This window comes from Balaenoptera musculus, chromosome 12, assembly GCF_009873245.2.
Source record: "Balaenoptera musculus isolate JJ_BM4_2016_0621 chromosome 12, mBalMus1.pri.v3, whole genome shotgun sequence".
Classification (NCBI taxonomy): Eukaryota; Metazoa; Chordata; class Mammalia; order Artiodactyla; family Balaenopteridae; genus Balaenoptera; species Balaenoptera musculus.
This window is the reverse complement of record NC_045796.1, coordinates 72,609,781-72,629,445: the sequence shown is the minus strand read 5'-3', so window position 1 is coordinate 72,629,445 and position 19,665 is coordinate 72,609,781. Positions and strand designations below refer to the sequence as shown.

The window sequence follows — 19,665 nt, the reverse complement described above, 5'->3', positions numbered from 1 at the left end:
GTCATCTTCAAACATAAGGTTATTGTTCCTAATAATATCCAGACAGCTGCAATTAAATTGAGAAAGAAAAAACAAAACAAAAGAACAAGGAAGCAAAGACATAAAGCAGATTTAAAACCTTTGTGTAGCAAAGAGTGTTAAGTGTAGTTACTGGCACATGGGACTGACTGGAACCAAATAGATCAGAAGCCTAATAAACTTTCTGAAGTAACTAATTACAAAGAAACCACAACCCTACTATTAAAAAAAAAAAAAAGACTAGAGACTTGTTTGGGAGCCTTAAAACCACCTGTAGGCAGAAAGTGGATGGAGAAACCAGTGCATCCTCCAAGACTGGCATAGCCTCCTCCCATGAAACCCCCTTCAGTTGAAGCCAATGGTGATAAAATACAAGACAAATCCTTCAAGGATTGGAACCAGGAGCTGTATGGAACTATATATATATATATATATATACATATATATATATATATATATATATATGCACACACACACATACACACACACACACACCCCATATATATATATATATAGTAGTTTCTCCTTAAGAACAGAATAATGGCCTAATTAAGGAAAATTCCCATCTTCAACGTAGAGGGTCTTTACAAGATCTTTCAGTGGATTTCAAAGTTGCATTACTGATGGCTGTATTTTCTTCATACTTTTCCTTTCTGAATGAGAAGGGTGTGGGTAATGAAGTATGTAACTTGTCTTTTTAATTCATTGATTAGTAGACAGTGAAGAGCTATATTCAAACCTGATAAAGAGAACTGTGCTTCACCTGGAAATCCTGGCCTTTCAGATGGACAGAGTCCAGAATGGGACTTTGAGCTGTTCGCTTTGGGGAGGGGCTGAGTAGGTCTTTGTATGAATAAGAGTAGAATGGATATTTGGCTATTAAAAGAGGAGATTCTTGTGGAGACTGGCTAGATGCCTACCAAATGCATTTACTTTTCTTTCTGGGCACACAAGCAAACCATATTTCCCAGCCCTCTTGGACTCTGTTAGCTAGATGTGCTGGTTCTTACCGATAGAATGTGGACTGAAGTGATGTAACATTTCTGTGCTGAGGCAGTTAAAAGGAATTATGCTAAACCATCCTTTTCCTCTCCTTAGCGACTGTTTAGATGAGGCCACGAGAACCCTGAAACTGTGTGTTGATGACAGAAGCAGCCTGGGTCCCTAAGTGACTATGTGGAGCAGAGTCCCACCTCAACTCCACTGAGACACATGGAATTATGATGCAAGCAAGAAATAAATTTTTGATGATGTTAAACTACTAAAATTTCAAGGATTTTTTTGTTATAGCAGCTAGAATTACTTATCCTAATTTACGAAAAAGTTTTTTGATATGTGTACTAAAGTTTATACTACTGACATTTCTATAATTATTGTTATGCCTTTAATGTAAGTACACTTTGCTCTCAGCTTTTAAACACAATGTGAAAATCCATATTTAGAACTCACATTACTAAAATGGTGCTACCAATGCCAACAAAGACACAGGATGTGTGAAAAATCTCTTCAGTAGCACTATCACAGCCCCAAACAGCAATGGTAAGTAAGCATAACTGCGCTTTAAAAATACTAACTAGCGCTGCAGACCAGTAGAAAAATACTAGACTTAGCATTCAAGTTGACGGGGTTTAGTGTAAGCTATGCTGCATCATTTTCTCTCAGTTAGCACAAAGGGAGGAACAAGGCCAAGAAATCACTGCAAGTGGATTTACAGGATGAGGATGGGGTTCAAGGTGGGCTCAAAAACTTGTGTGTTGATAACACAAATGCACAAATGAATACATGCATGGATGACAGGCTTTTCACAGAAATATTTCACGGAGATCAAAGACCTGACAATCCAAGTGCATTCCTGGGTTATGGCCATATGATCTTGAACAATTTACTTAACCTCTTTAAGCTCAGTTTCTTATCTATGAAATGGGGATAATAATGGAAGAGACCTCATGGAGTTGCTTTAAGATTAAATAAAATCTAATACGTAAAGAACTCTGCTCAGTACCTGGCCCACAGTAAGCATGTGATTAAAATGCTAGCTGTTATCATCATCGTCGTCGTCGTCATCACTGGTTCCTGTGAGAGCTCCACCACTAAGACGGTTTACCTCAGTTTCATCGTTAAAGATGCCTGACCTACTTATTCTGAGGATCTCATGAGATAACGGGTGTGACACTCTAAGTGCTGCACGAATGCAAAGTGCAGCCGTACGATGAGGCTACTGTGATATGCTTCTCTGTGCTGGTGAATGACAGCCAGGTCCCACAAGCTGTCATTAAAATGTACCAGAGCTGGAGCATTTTCATGAAGCCCATTTTTCCTGTGATCCAAGACCTCACCCTATAAGACAACAGCTGGTCTGTGACTAAGTGTAAAACTAACTGGCTTATAAAGATGTGAATGGATGACTCAGCACGGAATAAAATTCGTGTTCCCTCTCAGCATTCAAACCAACTGTCCCTGAGCTATTTAGAGCTGAAGGGATTTTATTTTTCAGTGGAAATCTTTAAGACTACCTAGCTAATGGCAGCAACTTTTCAGTAGCATTTATTTATTTTTTAATTTTACCATGAGAAGAATTTTGATAAACTAATTGAGTAAGACTAATGTGAAAAAAAAAAAACAGGAGCGACTCACAGGTAGACACATACCAGCTACACGTTAATCATTCATTAGGAATGGTTTTGTAGAACAAATGATTCTAAAAGTTCCCAGTGACAAAACAATAAACAAACAAACAACCTGTTCAATCCATTCCAAAAAAGTCATACCTGAGAGGTTGTAAATCAAAACCACTGACCCCAAAGGAATCTATTCTGATGGGCTTCATCAGCTCCTCTACTGTGGGCAGATCTGAGAGGGGAGAAAAGTTAAAACAGCAACCAAAAATCTTATGTAAATTGCTTAATTTAGTGTCTAATACCACCAAAATCACATTTTCTCTGATTGACGTAGTTAACAGAACGGCACATACAATAATCCCAGTTTCCCCCTATATGCTTGTTTGTACCAAGAAAATCTTCTTTGATATTTATATTTGAAATATATATTTACATATTTTATCTCTCTTTCTATATATACATACACACATCAAATATATGTGTATGGGTGTATTCACAAACACACACACACATACACATGCTAATTATATATTTAGTTGATCCCAAAATACTGTTCTCTATTTAAAAAATAACTTTAGTATATGTTCATGGAAAAGTGTAAAAAAGGTGAAAGTACTCAACTGATTTCTTAATTCGGTCAAGGCATATTAGAGGAGGAACTGAAATTTCATCCTATGTTCAGCTCTAACTTTATAGCTAAACCAGTGATTCCCAGATTTAAACAAACCCTTTAAATTCAGATAGTGAGAAACAATCACTAGAGCAAATTGCATTTAAATTATACCACACTGGAAACTGTCCAGAGAGGGTCTCAAACAAAGAAGCTTTTACCAGATTCTGTAGTAGAGATGTTTTTAGAGGACCCTTCATTTTCTTGAGGATGATCTTTTGCTGAGTTCTTGGTATTTTCCACTGCATTACGCTCAGGTCTTTGTTCATCTGCATCTCCCAAAGAATGGGCAATATGACAGTAAGCCTGATGTAGAGCTTCAATATCACTATTGCTCTGTCCATAAGAAACACCTGTTGAATTAAATGTAATCTCTAGTATATTCACACAAATACCTAAGAAATATGGAACACTAACATTGTCCCTTAATCTATTAGGAATGGTGAACCAGCCTATAGGACAATACCGACATGATCAAAATAGAGTGAAGTACAAACCTGGGTCATGCATGGCCACAGCCTACCAGCACGAATCACAGCAGGCTCAGGAACTCTTGTAGCGGGCTGAGATGTGTCCTGACGTGCTAACTGTCAAATCTGACTCTACTAGTTATCGTCTCTTCCTACTACCCTTAATCGACCTCTCTGCATTGGATAAAACTATTCCTAAATTTCTCAAATTGACACAGTTTTTCAAGGATTCTGTCTCTCCTCTCTCTCTCTCTCTGCCTCATGGGGCCACCAAGCGTCTCGTACTCTGCATTTCTTCAACTGAAATTCAATCCTCTATCTTTGCAGACCAATATGTTCCAACAGCCTGCTAAAGCTGCTATAGTAGAAAGTGATTTCCTAGTAGCCAAACCCAGCCTTTAATCTTCTTCAACTTTTGAACATTTTCTTCACCCTGTGAGATGTGTGACCCTGCCACTTTCCTGGGGACTGTCCCCTCTGCACAGCACCTTCTTGTTCTTCCCACTGCTCTGATGGCTGCTTTTCCATCTTGTATGGTAGATGGCTCACCTCAGGGCCCCTCCATCTCTTTTTAAAACCTCTCTTTTTTTCTGGGGGGGGGTCGTGGTGGTGGAGTGGATAACTTCATCAAGACCCTTCACTTAATAACTGCCCATGTGCACGTGACTCCCAAATCTATGTCTTTTGTCTTTACCTCTTTTCTGAATATTAAACTTCCTAACAGACAAGGAGACTGTGCTGTAAGCAAATCATATCTAATACATCCTTGAGTGAATTAATTATATTCCCCAACAAAATCTGTTCTGCTACCGGTACCTGCTATTTTGGCTATGGTATGATCATTCACCCAGTCATCCAAAACAGGAGACGTCATGTCACTGTTCACTCTTCCTTCCCTATTAACCTCCTCCTCTTCCCACCAACTGATTAATAAACTCTAGAGGAAATAATTCAAAGGATCTAATGACAATAATGATCTAAGACTTTTATGAGTATTTTCTTACTGATTCTGTACTCTTCACTACTAACAGTGGAATTTTCAAAATTAGAGAAAAGAAAAAAGCGCTATAGAAGAGTGGAAAAAACAAAAAGAGAGAAATACGGTGACCAGTCTCCTTTTCTCTTGATACCCATGAACTAATCAGTTAATGCCTAAAAATATTTACAAGAGCATATACAGCCTCCTCTTCCTCTATATAATGTGTAAGTTGCATAGTATAAAATTCTGAGGAACTATTTTCAACTCTAAACATAAGAGGGAGCCAGGTGCCACATATGATTGTATAAGAATGCCTCACAATGGGACATCTTTCTATCTACTGCTTCAGGTCACCACTGCTATTTGGAGCATGCCCAATAAAGGAATAGATTTGATTAAATACATTAAAAACAAAAAAGTGGAGGATACCGTGAGATCAGAATCACTAACAGTTTTAGTGGCAGGGATATTCAGTAGGACTTGAGGAAAAAGACCTTGCCTGCTAAGCTAAGCCTAATGGTCCCCAACCCCCGGGCCATGCCGTGCGTGGCCTGTTAGGAACTGGGATGCACAGCAGGAGGTGAGCGGCAGGCAAGTGAGCCAAGTTTCATCTGTATTTACAGCCGCTCCCCATCGCTGGCATGACCGCCTGAGCTCCGCCTCCTGTCAGATCAGCGGCGGCATCAGCCGTCCACTACTGGACAGCACCCAAACAAGATTACGGAGTAGGCTGGACGTAAGCAACACACTTCGGGTGTCACTGTCTACCATCACCCCCAGATGGGACCATCTAGTTGCAGGAAAACAAGCTCAGGGCTCCCACTGATTCTGCATTATGGTGAGGTGTATAATTATTTCATTATACACTATAATGTAATAATAATAGAAATAAAGTGCACAACAAATGTAATGTGTTTGAATCATCCCGAAACCATATTCCCCCCCCCCACCCCGCCCCAAGTCTACGGAAAAACTGTCTTCCATGAAACCGGTCCCTGGTGCCAAAAACGTTGGGGACCGCTGCCCTAAACCACCTGTCAGATTCAGAGTAGTATGACTGAGGGAGATAATTAATTTTTATGAAGAAAGGGAAAAGGCATAAGGTGTTTCGTCTCCTCTACAGAAATACCAGGATGCTTAAGTATCTTCAGAGTATGTATAAAAGAAATGATCCCAGTGGCAAATAGCACAGCGGCACTGAATGCTCATACCTAATTTAACCCATGTGAGGTGTCAGAAAGAAGAGGCTCTGGCTTAAAGCAACAGCTGAGCAAACATGCAGAAAAGCAAATAACCTAAAAGTTAGAAATTAGAAATGGAAGATCGAGTGGTATTATGGGCTGCCCAGAAAACAGAGCAAGGGAAAGGTAATTTTCTCCTAATTTGAGTCATTAACCCAACTGATGTTAAAAATAATTCCAGGGTCATATATGTTAACTTTTTTCATGCATTTTATAGAGAAAAGGGCTGACTTCTCTGCATGTATTTTATTTATCACCACAAGTCAAAAACGCACTATTTTTTTCCACTTTAGGAGGTTGAGAAGGGTCAAATCCTACTGGGCAGAGGCAAGGGTCCCGTTGTGGAGCAACAATGCCCTCCTGTGACTGCTCTGGTCATGCAGCCACAGCACAAAATGGTACCTGCCCTTGAGACAAATGAAAACAAGCAAAAGGCTAGATCTGGCCCTCATTTTACAGTTACCAACAATTTTAAGACAATAAAGCACAAGTTTCATGAATAGCATTATCAAAAAAGAGATAATCTTTGACAACATATTACCTAAACGGAGCCTGCTTAGTACTGGAAGACACCTGGTAAACAAAAAACAAGCCACTGATCTTTTCAGTTTTTAAACCAACTTCAGATGCTGATTTGAACATTTTCAAGTGTATTTTTTGAAATACTAGGTAAATTCAATACCTCACAGCCAAAAGGTATTTATACTCTATGCCTTCAGGTTCTTTATTATAATTTGTACTCTTAATAGAGTGTTGATATAAATAATAATGATGAGAACCACACAGTTGCTACTGCTTGTTGAATCTTAACAATATATTAGGCACTATATATTAACTCAGTTCATCATCTCAAGAGCTCATTTTAAAGAAGAGGAAACAGGCTTAGAGGCATTAATTGTCCAGTGTCACCCAGCTGGTAACTGGCAAGGCTGGGAATATGAATCCAAGGCCACAAGACAATAACATTACACTTACACTCTTCTAGTAATTGACTTACCAAATTATTTCAGTCAAGAACATTTAAGAAATAAGACCAAGAAAATTTAGCCTTATATAACTGACCCGGATCATCTTAATAGAATTTTTGCTTCCAGCAATACATTTTTTATTTCTGAGTTTTTCTTATAATCTACAGCAGCGGTTTTCATACTGAGTTTTACAAAACAGTTTTCAGAGAAAATCATGGGTTCCACAGACATTTGACTGAAATTTCATTTTAAAACACAAAAACTGTAATAAAAATTAATCTGCACACTCAAATGTGCCATTTATGTAACTGTAATATTTTGAAGAGTATCAGAGTGATAACTCTTGCCTCTGGCTTTGTTTTCATGTGTATCTTAGAATAAAGTTTCTCTGGCCATCCTGTACATAAAAGAACCCTCTACTATGCATCACTGATTAGAAAAGCTGTAGCTCTACACTGGTCTTTTAAAAGAATCCATATCTGCCTACTGAAAGAAGTGCAAGTGGATTGACCATCACAGCACATATGTGACAAGTACTTAAATAAAAACAGCAGTAAGAATGAGGAACATGTGCTCAGCACATGCTTTCAGCATGGCAGAATATTCACTTGGGTAGTAACAAGTAAATGAGTAACATGTCTTGATGGAAAAATTCTGTTGTAATTTTTTTTTAGTTTTAAAATGGAAGTGGATGAAACAAGATAGTGGTGACTCTTGGAACGGCACTGACTAGAAATAAAAGATCTGAGTGGACTTTGTGGTTTTGATCATGTTTGGTTTTCTCATCTGCTTGCTGGTTAGATGGATGTGTTCAGTATTTGAAAATTCATCAAGCTATGATGATAGGTGAATTATTCTACAAGTATATTATACTTCCATAGAAAAGTAGAAAAAAACGTAAGAAATAAAATAAAAATAAAACGCAAACAGATGTTCAGAGTTGGCTAGTGATTTATCATTTCTATTGTTCTTTTTTTCCAAGTGTCTGGGTTGGTTTAGTTGACCATACTGGTCAACTGAGACTTGCAAAAAAGCAAGTTGAAAACTTCCCATTTGCACTTGTTTATCTGGTAAACCAAGAAAATGTTCATATTATACAACAAAAACAAAATATACAAACATATTGGAAGTCTGATGATATAAGAATGCAACAAATATCTAGAACTTTTAATTTTAAGAATTTCAAAAGACCATTACTACTCTCACTAACTTTATAAGTAAATGTCACATATGTAAACATTTATATTTATACTGATAAAATACATTTTTATCTATATAGAGGTACTACCTAAGATTCCATTTGGAGGTAAGAGTTCCACTGCTTTAAAAAAAGTTTGAAAAGGCACTATCTTAAAGGTCTTTACAACCTTTAGTCAAGTCTAGATGGTCCTAGACATTTCAGAATTTTAGGATGTGATCTAGCTTTTGCCTACACAGAGGAAACTATGGAAAAGCACAAGACCAAAGTCTCAATTCTCCGACGCATGGCAAATTTAATGGAATACTCTGGCGGGGGGCGGGCCAGAAAATGAGTCAATATTCATCTACAGTACTATACTTGTAACAACAGCATTCATTCATTTATTAACAAGTATATATCTTAAAACACACTTTACTCAGCCTACTAGCATTATGTGTCACAATTAGCAAGTTCAGATTACTTAAGTTGTTAAATATAGTAGAAAATATGAGACTGAAAATTTTATTGTTGATACAGTCCACCAAAACTGAATCAAGACTAAATAGATAATTTGATCAGACCAATCACTAGAACTGAAGTAAAATTTGTAATAAAAAAAAATCCCTGCAAACAAAAGTCCAGGACTGGATGCCTTCACTAGGGAATTCTACCAAACATACAAAAAAGAACTTATACTGATCCTTCTCAAGATCTTCTAAAAGACTGAAGAGGAGGAAACACTCCCATAGTCATTCTATGATGCCACCATCACTGATTCCAAAACCAGACAAAGACACTACCAAAAAAGAAAATTAGAGGCCAGTATCTTTCATGAATATAGATGCGAAAATCCTCAACAAAATATTAGCAAACCGAATCCAACAATACATAAAAAGGATCAGATACCATGATCAAGTTGGATTCACCCCAGGGTCACAAGGATGGTTCAACATATGCAAATCAAGCAATGTGATACACCACATCAACAAAAGAAAAGACAAATGATATGATCATCTCAATTGCTGCAGAAAAAGCATTTGATAAAATTCAACATCCATTCAGGATAAAAACTATCACCAAAGCGGGTACAGAGGGAACATATCTCAACATAATAAAAGCTATTTATGACAAACCCACAGCCAACATAATACTCAACAGAGAAAAGCTGAAAGCCTTCCCATTGAAATCTGAACAAGATAAGGATGCTCACTCTCACCTCTTCTATTCAACATAGTTTTGGAAGTCCTAACCACATCAATCAGACAAGAAAAAGAAACAAAAGGGATCCAAATTGGAAGGAAAGAGGTAAAACTGTCATTACAGGCAGATGACATGATACTCTATATAGAAAACCCTAAAGACCCCACACCAAAACTATTAGAATTAATAAATGAATTCAGCAAGGTAGCAGGATACAAGATTAGTATACAGAAATCTGTTGCATTTCTTTACACTAACAATGAAATATCAGAAAGAGAAAAAGAAAAAACAATTCGTTTTAAAAATGCATTAAAAAAATACCTAGGAATAAATCTTACCAAGGAGGTGAAAGACTTATATGCTGAGAACTACAAAACATTGATGAAGGAAATTAAAGATGATTCAAAGAAATGGAAAGCTATCCCATGTTCTTGGACTGGAAGAAATAATACTGTTAAAATGACCATACTACTGAAAGCAATTTACACATTTAATGTGATCCCTATCAAATTACCCACAACATTTTCACAGAACTAGAATAATCCTAAAATTTATATGGAAACACAACAGGCTCAGAGTTGCCAAAGCAAATCTGATGAAAAAAAACAAAATTGAAGGCATACCTTCCAGACTTCAGACAATACTACAAAGCTACAGTAATCAAAACAACATGGTATTGGCATAAAAACAGACATATGGCTCAGTGGAACAGAACAGAGAGCCCAGAAATAAATCCACACACCTATGTTCAATTAATCTTCAACAAAGGAGGCAAGAATATACAATGGAGAAAAAAACAGTCTCTTCAGCAAGTGGTATTGGGAAAGCTGGACAGCCTCATGTAAATCAATGAAGTTAGAACACACCCTCACACCATACACAAAAATAAACTCAAAATGGCTTAAAGACTTATAAATATAAGACATGACACCTTAAAACTCCTAGAAGAGAACATAGGCAAAACATTCTCTGATATAAATCACAGCAATGTTTTTTCTCAGGTCAGGCTCTCAAGGCAAAAGAAATAAAAGCAAAAATAAGCAAATGGGACCAAATCAAACTTATAAGCTTTTGTACACAAAGGAAACCATAAACAAAACTAAAAGCAACCCACAGAATGGGAGAAAATATTTGCAAATGATGCAACTGACAAGGGCTTAATTTCTACAATATACAAACAGCTCATACAGCTCAATATCAAAAAAACAAACAACACAATCAAAAATGGGCAGAAGACCTAAACAGACATTTCTCCGAAGAAGCCATACAGATGGCCAAAAGGCACATGAAAAGATGCACAATATTGCTAATTATTAGAGAAAGGCAAGTCAAAACTAAAATGAGGTATCACCTCACACCAGTAAGAATGGCCATCATCAAAAAGCCTACAAATAATAAGTGCTGGAGAGTGTGTGGAGAAAAGGGAACCCTCCTACACTGTTGGTGGGAATGTAAGCTGGTCCAGCCACTATGGAGAACAGCAGAGAGGTTGCTTAAAAAACTAAAAATAGAGTTACCATATGATCCAGCAATCCCATTCCTGGGCATATATCTGGAAAAGATGAAAACTCTAACTCAAAAAGACACATGCACCCCAATGTTCATAGCAGCACTACTTACAATAGTCAAAACATGGAAGCAACCTAAGTGTCCATCAACAGATGAATGGATAAAGAAGATGTATACACACACACACACAATGGAATACTACTCAGCCACAAAAAAGAATAAAATAACGTCATTTGCAGCAGTATAGATGAAATTAGAGATTATCATACTAAGTGAATTAAGTCACAAAGAGAAGACAAGTACCATATGATACCACTTATATGCAGAATCTAAAAAACTGATACAAATGAACTTATTAACAAAACAGAAACAGACTCACAGACATAGGAAACAAACTTTTGGTTACCAAATGGGAAAGGGGGGAGAGGGATAAATTAGGAGTTTGGGATTAACACATACACACTACTGTATGTAAAACAGACAAACAACGAGGACCTTCTGTATAGCACAGGGAACTATATTCAGTATCTTGTAATAACCTATAATGGAAACGAATCTGAAAAAGTTATATATACACATACACACACACACACATAATTGAATCACTGCTGTATTCAGTGAATAAAGCAGTGACACAACACAGCACTGTAAATCAACTATACTTCAATAAAAAATGTAAAATTTTATTGATATAACTATGACATATATTATTATATATCACATACATTTCCCTAGAAATGAAGTAAATTAGTCATAGAATATTACATATTTAGAGAACAGCTAGTTTGTCCCTCTTACCTGTTCCTGTCATTTCATTATCAGTCATATCTGGCAGTGCTTCTGGCTTAGTTGTCGCTCTCTCCTGGTCATCAAGGTTGACCTCTGCAACAGAGTCTAATGAATCAAGCAGCACTACTGGAATAACATAAAAAAATATTAGGAATATAGAGAAGCTTGTATGGCTCCATTAACAAAATATTTAAATCATATGCAATCTGTATAAAAACAAAGATAAATGTTTACATATAAAGAATACATAATCATAGATCTAAAACAAGCATGATTTTCTTCTTATATACAACAGAGTAGGCTTACATCAACACATATCTATGCTTATATACAAGTCTAATTTATGTTTCTATGTAAAAGGCAAAAGGCCTGCAAAAAATAACAAAAAAAAATATTTTTGCCTCCAATCTTATTGACGTATAATCGCCAATCAAAAATTGTATATATTTGAGATCTATGACTTGTTGATTTGATAAACATATACATTGTGAAATAATCATCAAAATCAAGATAATTAACATATCCATTTACCCTTTTTTGTGTATGTGGTGAGAACACCTAAGATCTCCCCTCAGCAAGTTTCAAGTAGTATACAACATTAACTATAGTCACATTGTCGTGCATTAGACCTCGCACATTGTTGTGCATTATTTACCTCGCATAACTGAAACTTTGTACCCCTTAACCAACATCTTCCTATATCCCCCAACCCCAGCCTCTGGTAACCAACATTCTACTCTGTTTCTAGGAGATTGACATTTTTAGATTCCACATATGTGAGAATATGCAGTATGTCTTTCTTCACGTGGCTTATTTCACTTAATGTAAATGTCCTCCACATTCATCCATGTTGTTGCAAATAGCAGGATTTCCTTCTTTTTTAAAAGCAAAGTATTATGCATGTAAATACATATACATATTACATATACATGTGTAATATTATATATACTACATCTTCTTTATTCATTCGTCTGTTGGTGGACATTTAGGTTGTATCCATACCTTGGCTACTGTGAATAATGCTGCAATAAACATGGGAGTACAGATATCTCTTCCAGATATATATCCAGAAGTGGGATTCTGAATAATAAGGTAGTTCCACTTTTAATTTTTTTCAGGAACTTCTATAATGTTTTCCATAAAGGCTGTGCCAATTTACATCCCTACCAACAGGGCACTAGAGTTCCCTCTTCTCCACATCCTCGCCAAAACTTATTTTTTCCTCTTTCTGATAACAGTCATTCTAACAGGTGTGAGGTGATATCTCATTGTGGTTTTGATCTGCATTTCCCCGATGATTAGTGAACTTCAGTATCTTTTCATACACCTGTTTGCCCATTTATATATCTTCTTTTGAGAAATGTCTATCTGGGTCCTCTGCTCACTTTTAATTTTTTGTTGTTGTTGTTACTGAGTTGCATGAGTTTTTTGCATATTCTGGATATTAACCCTTTACCAGATACATGGTTTACAAATATTCTGTCCCACTTTATAGGTTGCCTTTTCACTCTGTTGTTTCCCTTGCTATGCAGAAGCTTTTTTTAGTTTAACGTAATACCATTTTTCTATTTTTGCTTTTGTTGTCTGTGCTTTTGGGGTCATATCCAAAAAATTATTGCCTAGTGCAACATCAAGAAGCTTTTTTCCTATGTTTTCTTCTCATAGTTTTGCAGTTTCTGGTCTTATATTTAAGTCTTTGATCCATTTTGAGTTGATTTTTGTATGTGGTGTGAGATAAGGATCCAATTTCATTCTTCTGCACGTGGATGCCTAGTTTTCTGAACACAATGTATTGAAGAGACTATCTTTCCTCATTGTATATTCTTGGCACCCCTGTTGAAGATCAGGTGACAAAGATGCATGGATTTATTTCTGGGCTATTCTGTTTCATTGCTTTTGTTTTTGTTTCATTGGTTTTATGTCTGTTTTTATGCCAGTACCATACTGCTTTGGTTACTATAGCTTTGTAATACATTGTGAAATCAAGGAGTGTGATGCCTCCACGCTTTGCTCTTTCTCAAGTTTGCTTTGGCTATGTGAGGTCTTTTGTGGTCCCATACAAATTTTAGGATTGTTTTTTCTATTTCTGTGAAAAATATCATTGGAATTTGATAGGGATTTCACTGAATCTGTAGGTCACTTTGGGTACTATGAACGTTTTAACAGTATCAACTCTTCCAATCCATGAGCACAGAATATCTTTCCACTTATCTGTGTGTTCTTCAACTTCTTTCCTCAATGTTTTATAGTTTTAAGCATAATTTACCTTGTTGATAAAATTTATTCCTAAGTATTATATTCTTTTTGATGTCACTGTAAATAGAATTGCTTTTTTGTAGTTTTCTTGCGGAATATTTGTCTGGTTTTGGTATCAAAGTGATGCTGGCCTTACAGAATGAGTCTGGAAAAATTCCCTCTTCCTGTGTTTTTTGTAACAGTTTAACAAGGACTGATATCAATACATCTTTGAATGTTTGGTACAATTTATCCATAAAGGCATGCTGGGCTTTTAAAAAATAAGTATTCTTAAATACAACAGGAAGAATTTAAGGTAGGCATAAGGAACATATTATTGAGAAAATCTGTAAAGTTTAATTCATCAGAAAATATTTAAAAACAAAAATAGTAATTTATTCAGAATTATTTAGATATAATTCTGAACAGACCAATTTTTTGCCAATGAAAATTTATGAATATACATAATATTTACCATTAGCCAGCATGCCAGTTTTCTCTTCTTCCTAAATTAAAAAAAAGAAAATAGTTACATGATTTGAAACTGAAGTTACACGAAATGACTGCAATGCAAAAGAATAACAAAATTTGAAAGCCAGTGCTTTACTCCACTATGAAAAGATCAAGAAACGTGCTTTCTAGATTTCTTTCATCACACTCATTCACTGACAATTCTATAAGACTAGAGAATGTAGCTGTGAGAGAACTTCTGGAAGTCTCTTCAGAACCTTGGTGATTACCAGCAATTAATTCAGGTCTTTATAAGCCTCGTTTAAAGTATCTCAATGCCACCTGTTCATCCACCTTGCTCAGAAATTCTCCTATTTTTCAAACTCCAAGATAACGTGGCTAGTTCACGTAAGATTTCTGCCATTATAATATCACCATTTTCCCTATTGATCAAAATTAATGATCAAATGTAAGTTGCACTCATCATTTCATCTACGTTTTGAGACAAAATCTTCAAAAAAGGCAGGCCATCAAATGGTAAGATAGTTGAAATTTGTCAAAATTATAGGTTCCCTTAGAGTAAGTTTTCTAATTGTGTCACCTATATTCTCCACTTGGATAGGCAGTGTATAGGATCCACCCATAAGAGCAGAGCTTTCATTCCTTCCTATTTTGACCCTTACTCAGACGGCTCTCTACTAGGCTTCCACATTTAGGTGGACACATTTTTATACAGGCTATACTTTCTTAATATATCAAACTATTGTGCCCTCTACTGACCTATTTATTTTTCCAGTAGAAATTACTGTAATACAAAGTATTGTAATTGCCATATTCCAAGTATGAATCCCATTAACTTTCTAAGCATAATTATCAGATCGCATTAACATTCATGTATTTCTAAGGTCATATTCTTTTCTCCCACAAACTGAGTGACATAATGATACCAAGGACAAAGTACTAGGTAAATTAAAAAATAAGAGTATTTCTTAATACCCAGAAAGTGATCCCTGCTTTTATTTAGAGTCTATGGTTTCATATATGTTCAAAACATCTAGTCCTAACACACAGGTGCAAAAGAGACTATTCAGATGAAAACCAATATAACAAATAGTAATTGTCCTACTGGTTACTATTAGGTAGCTTCAAGGATAAGTTCAGTCTGGCAGGCAATATGGAGTAGTACCCTTAGCCAGTCTTGGTAGCCAATTCTTGGTAAGAACTGAGAAACAAGAGAAGTAGAGTACAACAACACTTAATGTGAATGGAATAATTTAGTTTACAATCTTAGCCCAGTAAGTTTCAGACAGTAATGTCACTATTAGCATAAATACTGAGGCAGCTATGTATTGCACTTCACAAGGACAAGACCTACTAAAGAAAAGTACAGTTTAATATACCTGTTTAAAAATTAGATTTGAGATTTTTATGAAGTTTTCAATTTCTAAAGCTTAAGGAAACCTGCCAAAAGAAATCTTTCAGAAAATCATCAACTGCCATGTATTTCATTAAGATTTAAATTGACACCTGAGTTAAGAAAACGTCTGAGTATTAAGAGACCTATAACTTTCCAACAATGAGCTAGACTATAAAGAACTCTGTATTTTGAGCTCTTTATACAGCAAAAGTCAGCTAAGGTGATGAAAGAAGTTTCCAAACTGTCAAACATATAATTGATACATACCTGTTTAGGTACATTTATTTTTTCTGATTTGGAATTTTCTTTGGAATTAGTCTCTTCTTTAGGAGTCAAAGGTGCATCAATATCCTCCTCATCTTCAAAATCATCACTATAATTTTCTGGAGAAAATAGTTTTAAAAATACAAGGATCATACTGTCAAAAAAGTCAAATTCCACGAAAATATTACTGATTTCCAAAAGAAGTCTGCATATGAATAATTTATTTAAATGTTAACATAAAGATACCTTGAAGAACATACTTTTTTGGGCAAAGATTTAAAGAAAATTCAATTCGTAAGACTTGGGTTTTATTTTTGTACTTTCAAACAGTTATCAGTTTTACATTTTTAATATTTTGTGTAATTAACCAACTGAAAATTTCTAGAGCTGTTCAAGAAATTTTATATCTTTAAAACAAACTTCAATTACTTGATTTTTTAAAGACAAAAATCTCAAAATTGTTTACTTATAAAAGGGAGCACTTTTGTGAAATCTTGACACTCTTAAACAAAAGGTTGGATTTTGCTTATTTTTTTTAAGTTGATTTTTTTTGTCTTTATAGGTATCTCTTCTGTAACCCTTAAGCAGTACTTATGAAAGGTCTATCTCTGACCCCTCCCTCAGGTAAATACTAGCCTTATATGACCTCCACTGTTTCTTAATCCTGGGCACTTCTCAGCTAAAGTCCCACATTATATCTCAATGGCTTTGTAGCAGAAGGGAAAGGTGTGTCCATGTTAATATGATGCTATCAGGCTACTTATGGCAAAGGTGGGCAGGGACTATCTGGCCAGGATCTCTTCATCAATTTTTAATTCGTTGTTTACAGCCCTTAAATCAAAGGACTGACTGAGATTTGTGGGCTATAGAAGAGGAATGGCCTTTTCAGAGTGGAACTGATCATTCATAATCTTATTTGTATTTCAAAAGTCAGATCACATTCAGAGACAGGATGGCCTGATGGGAGAAAGACTGCACGAGGTACAAGACAGTCTGCTTCTGGAATGGCCGTCCTTCAGTCTTCTCTTAGAAGAGAGGGGACAACTTGAATGTGATTAATAATGGAAGTCTGAAAATAATTAAGTTAAATAGAGATGCTTTCAGTGAGATCTACTTACAGAAACATCTCCATGTTAGTTCATAAGGAATACAATGGTGGAACAGCATGGGTATTGTGACTTAGGTAGATAAGCTAGGTGAGTTGGTTAACTACATCAATATCTACATTCTGAGGATGAGAAGAACACCTTTCCTTCTCTTCTATATGAGAAAGAACACTGCCTGGGATTTTCTAAATATCAGTAGACATAATTCAATTCACAAAACAGTTACTGAGAAATTACCTTGTATTGGACAAATTCTAGACACTAGGACCAATATCAGATGATTAAGATCCTAATATTCTAGTGGGGATCACTGACTTTTAAGTACCTCAGTGATTAGTCTTTCTTAAGTAAAGATGATAAACAAGGAGAGAGGACATAAGGGAGGATATGACAATGAACTCAGACAACTACTTGGGATTTGGGAACTATCTGAAATCAATGGAGGGGGATGCAGCGTTTGTGTCTCTGCAAAGAAGCAGTATAAGAAGCAGTTCGGGTAGTGTGGCATAGTGCTTAGAGCATGACCAGGAGCCAGAAGACTTGGATTCAATTCCTGGTTCTACTGTTTTCAGCTGTAGAACCAAAAGCAGGTCACAAACCCTCTTTGCCTCATTTTTCCCATCTGTAAAGTAGGGATGATAATAGTATTTATTTCAGAGGGTTGCTGAGAAGATTAAGAGTTAAAGTGTTATCTAATATGTACTATATATTAGTGTTAGCCATTATGTTTAGCAGTAGTAATTATCTTTGTTAGTATTACTATAGCTTGTCTTGCACTTAATCTGAATTGAAAGTTAATAAAGACAAATATTATTTCTGATTAAGAAAAGTGCTAATCTAATGTGCATTTTTCAAAACTACATTTTGTTAGTTGCACTTACTAACTGAATAGTCTGTAGGCAAACACTATTGTCCAACATATAAAAGACCAACCTCCTCCTCAGGAATTTGTCATGATTAAACTAGGTTTGAAGCAAGAAGGAAATGCTACTGGTAGTCACAGAGAGAAATGAGACAGACAGGACAAGAAATAACAGGAAGGAAAACAGCGTATCAGAGATTTCTGAAAGAAACACCAAGGGAAATTAAGTTTATTTAAAAATGAAAGAATAAAACCCAATTGAAAAGGTGGTTCTCATATGAAAAATATCAGAGACAATAATATCCAGCTCTTTCATACTGTTTGGAAAACAATGATAATATTAATTTTTATTGTTCTGACCTTTTGACAGGAAGATGTTACACATGTTATATGTTTCTACTATTATTCCATACCCTTGTAACTTTGAAAATATTATTTGCCTAAATAGAAAATAGGTAAACAATCCTCAATGTAAAAGATCTAAAAGATACATTTTAGAGACATTTTTCATTCTCTGTTGGGAAATTTGGCTGTGAATTTTAATTTAAGTATGATGGAATCTAGAGGACTTTCTCCTCTACCATCTTGGATATCAAGGACTTTGTAAATAATAAGTAAAATGGACAAAATATATGAAACAATCGTTTTCAGACACTGGACAATCGACAGCGCAAAAATATGATTCCCAAGAAAGATAACAAGTGAGCTAAGCCCTACATTCACTAGAAGGTATGTACATCCAGGAGTGCTGAGCAGGGAGGGGGAAATCAGGACGGTCTCACTGTGTTAAGGATACAGAGATAAGAGTACAGAAAAGACAAGGTGATTAGAAGCTGCAGGGCAGTGATAAAGAGAGAAGGTACTGATGTAGAAATAGAGCACTAGAAATCTACATGGAGTAGATTTCTGAATCTTTCCTGGAGTCTTTCCTGAATACTGAGTCATGTATGTGCGGATGGAGCAGAGAATAACTGGGAAGCTGCAGGCTAGACAGACAATTCCCAGAGTTCGCACAGGGTAAGGAGATTCTGAAGCTCTAACCAGCTTAAGTGGAAAAAATCCTCGTTGTTCAGTAGGGGCATTCAGTGGAAATCTCAGGAGGGCTGTGTGTGAGTAGCAGGGTCAAACTCTGCTAGACTAAGTAAGGCTCCTCTTGACGTCTCCTAACAAAGCAGAAGAAAAGGCTTGAAAGGATCAAGCTATCTGCCAGAACAAAGCTCAGTACTCCTTAAAAGAAGAAAACAAGATCCAGACACTCAACAATGTAAAAAATCTATAATATATTCAACACTCAGTTAAAAAATTACTAGAATTACAAGGAGGAAAAAGTGACCACAACTAGGAGAAGAAGCAGCCAACAGGAAGAGACCCAGAAATGAACAAATATGGGATCAGCAGAATATGCTCAATGTTGGGGACCTGGAAACATACTAAAGAGATGAAAAAACAAATCCAAAAGAAACTTCTAGAGTAAAAGAAAAAAAGAATCATTCAATGAATTAGCAAAACATTAAAGAAAAGAAGAAAAAAATCAGTGAACTTGAAGACACTGCAATAAAAACTGAAGCAGAGAGGACAAAAAGGTTTAAAAAATGAAATAGTCTTAGTGACCTGTGGGACAAAATATAACTTTCTAACATACTTGTAATTAGGATCAGAAAGCAAGGGGTGGCAGAAATGATATTTGAA

General features: G+C 35.9%; 1 protein-coding gene across 1 annotated transcript in view; it reads right to left on the bottom strand.

Moving 5' to 3' along the window:
• CEP162 (centrosomal protein 162) overlaps positions 1-19,665 on the bottom strand; it is a 92,423-nt gene that overhangs the window by 53,902 nt on the left and 18,856 nt on the right. The window contains 5 exon segments of the mRNA XM_036872160.1: positions 2,787-2,868; positions 3,468-3,659; positions 11,652-11,768; positions 14,353-14,383; positions 16,012-16,127. Coding sequence (XP_036728055.1) covers positions 2,787-2,868; positions 3,468-3,659; positions 11,652-11,768; positions 14,353-14,383; positions 16,012-16,127 — 538 coding nt within the window.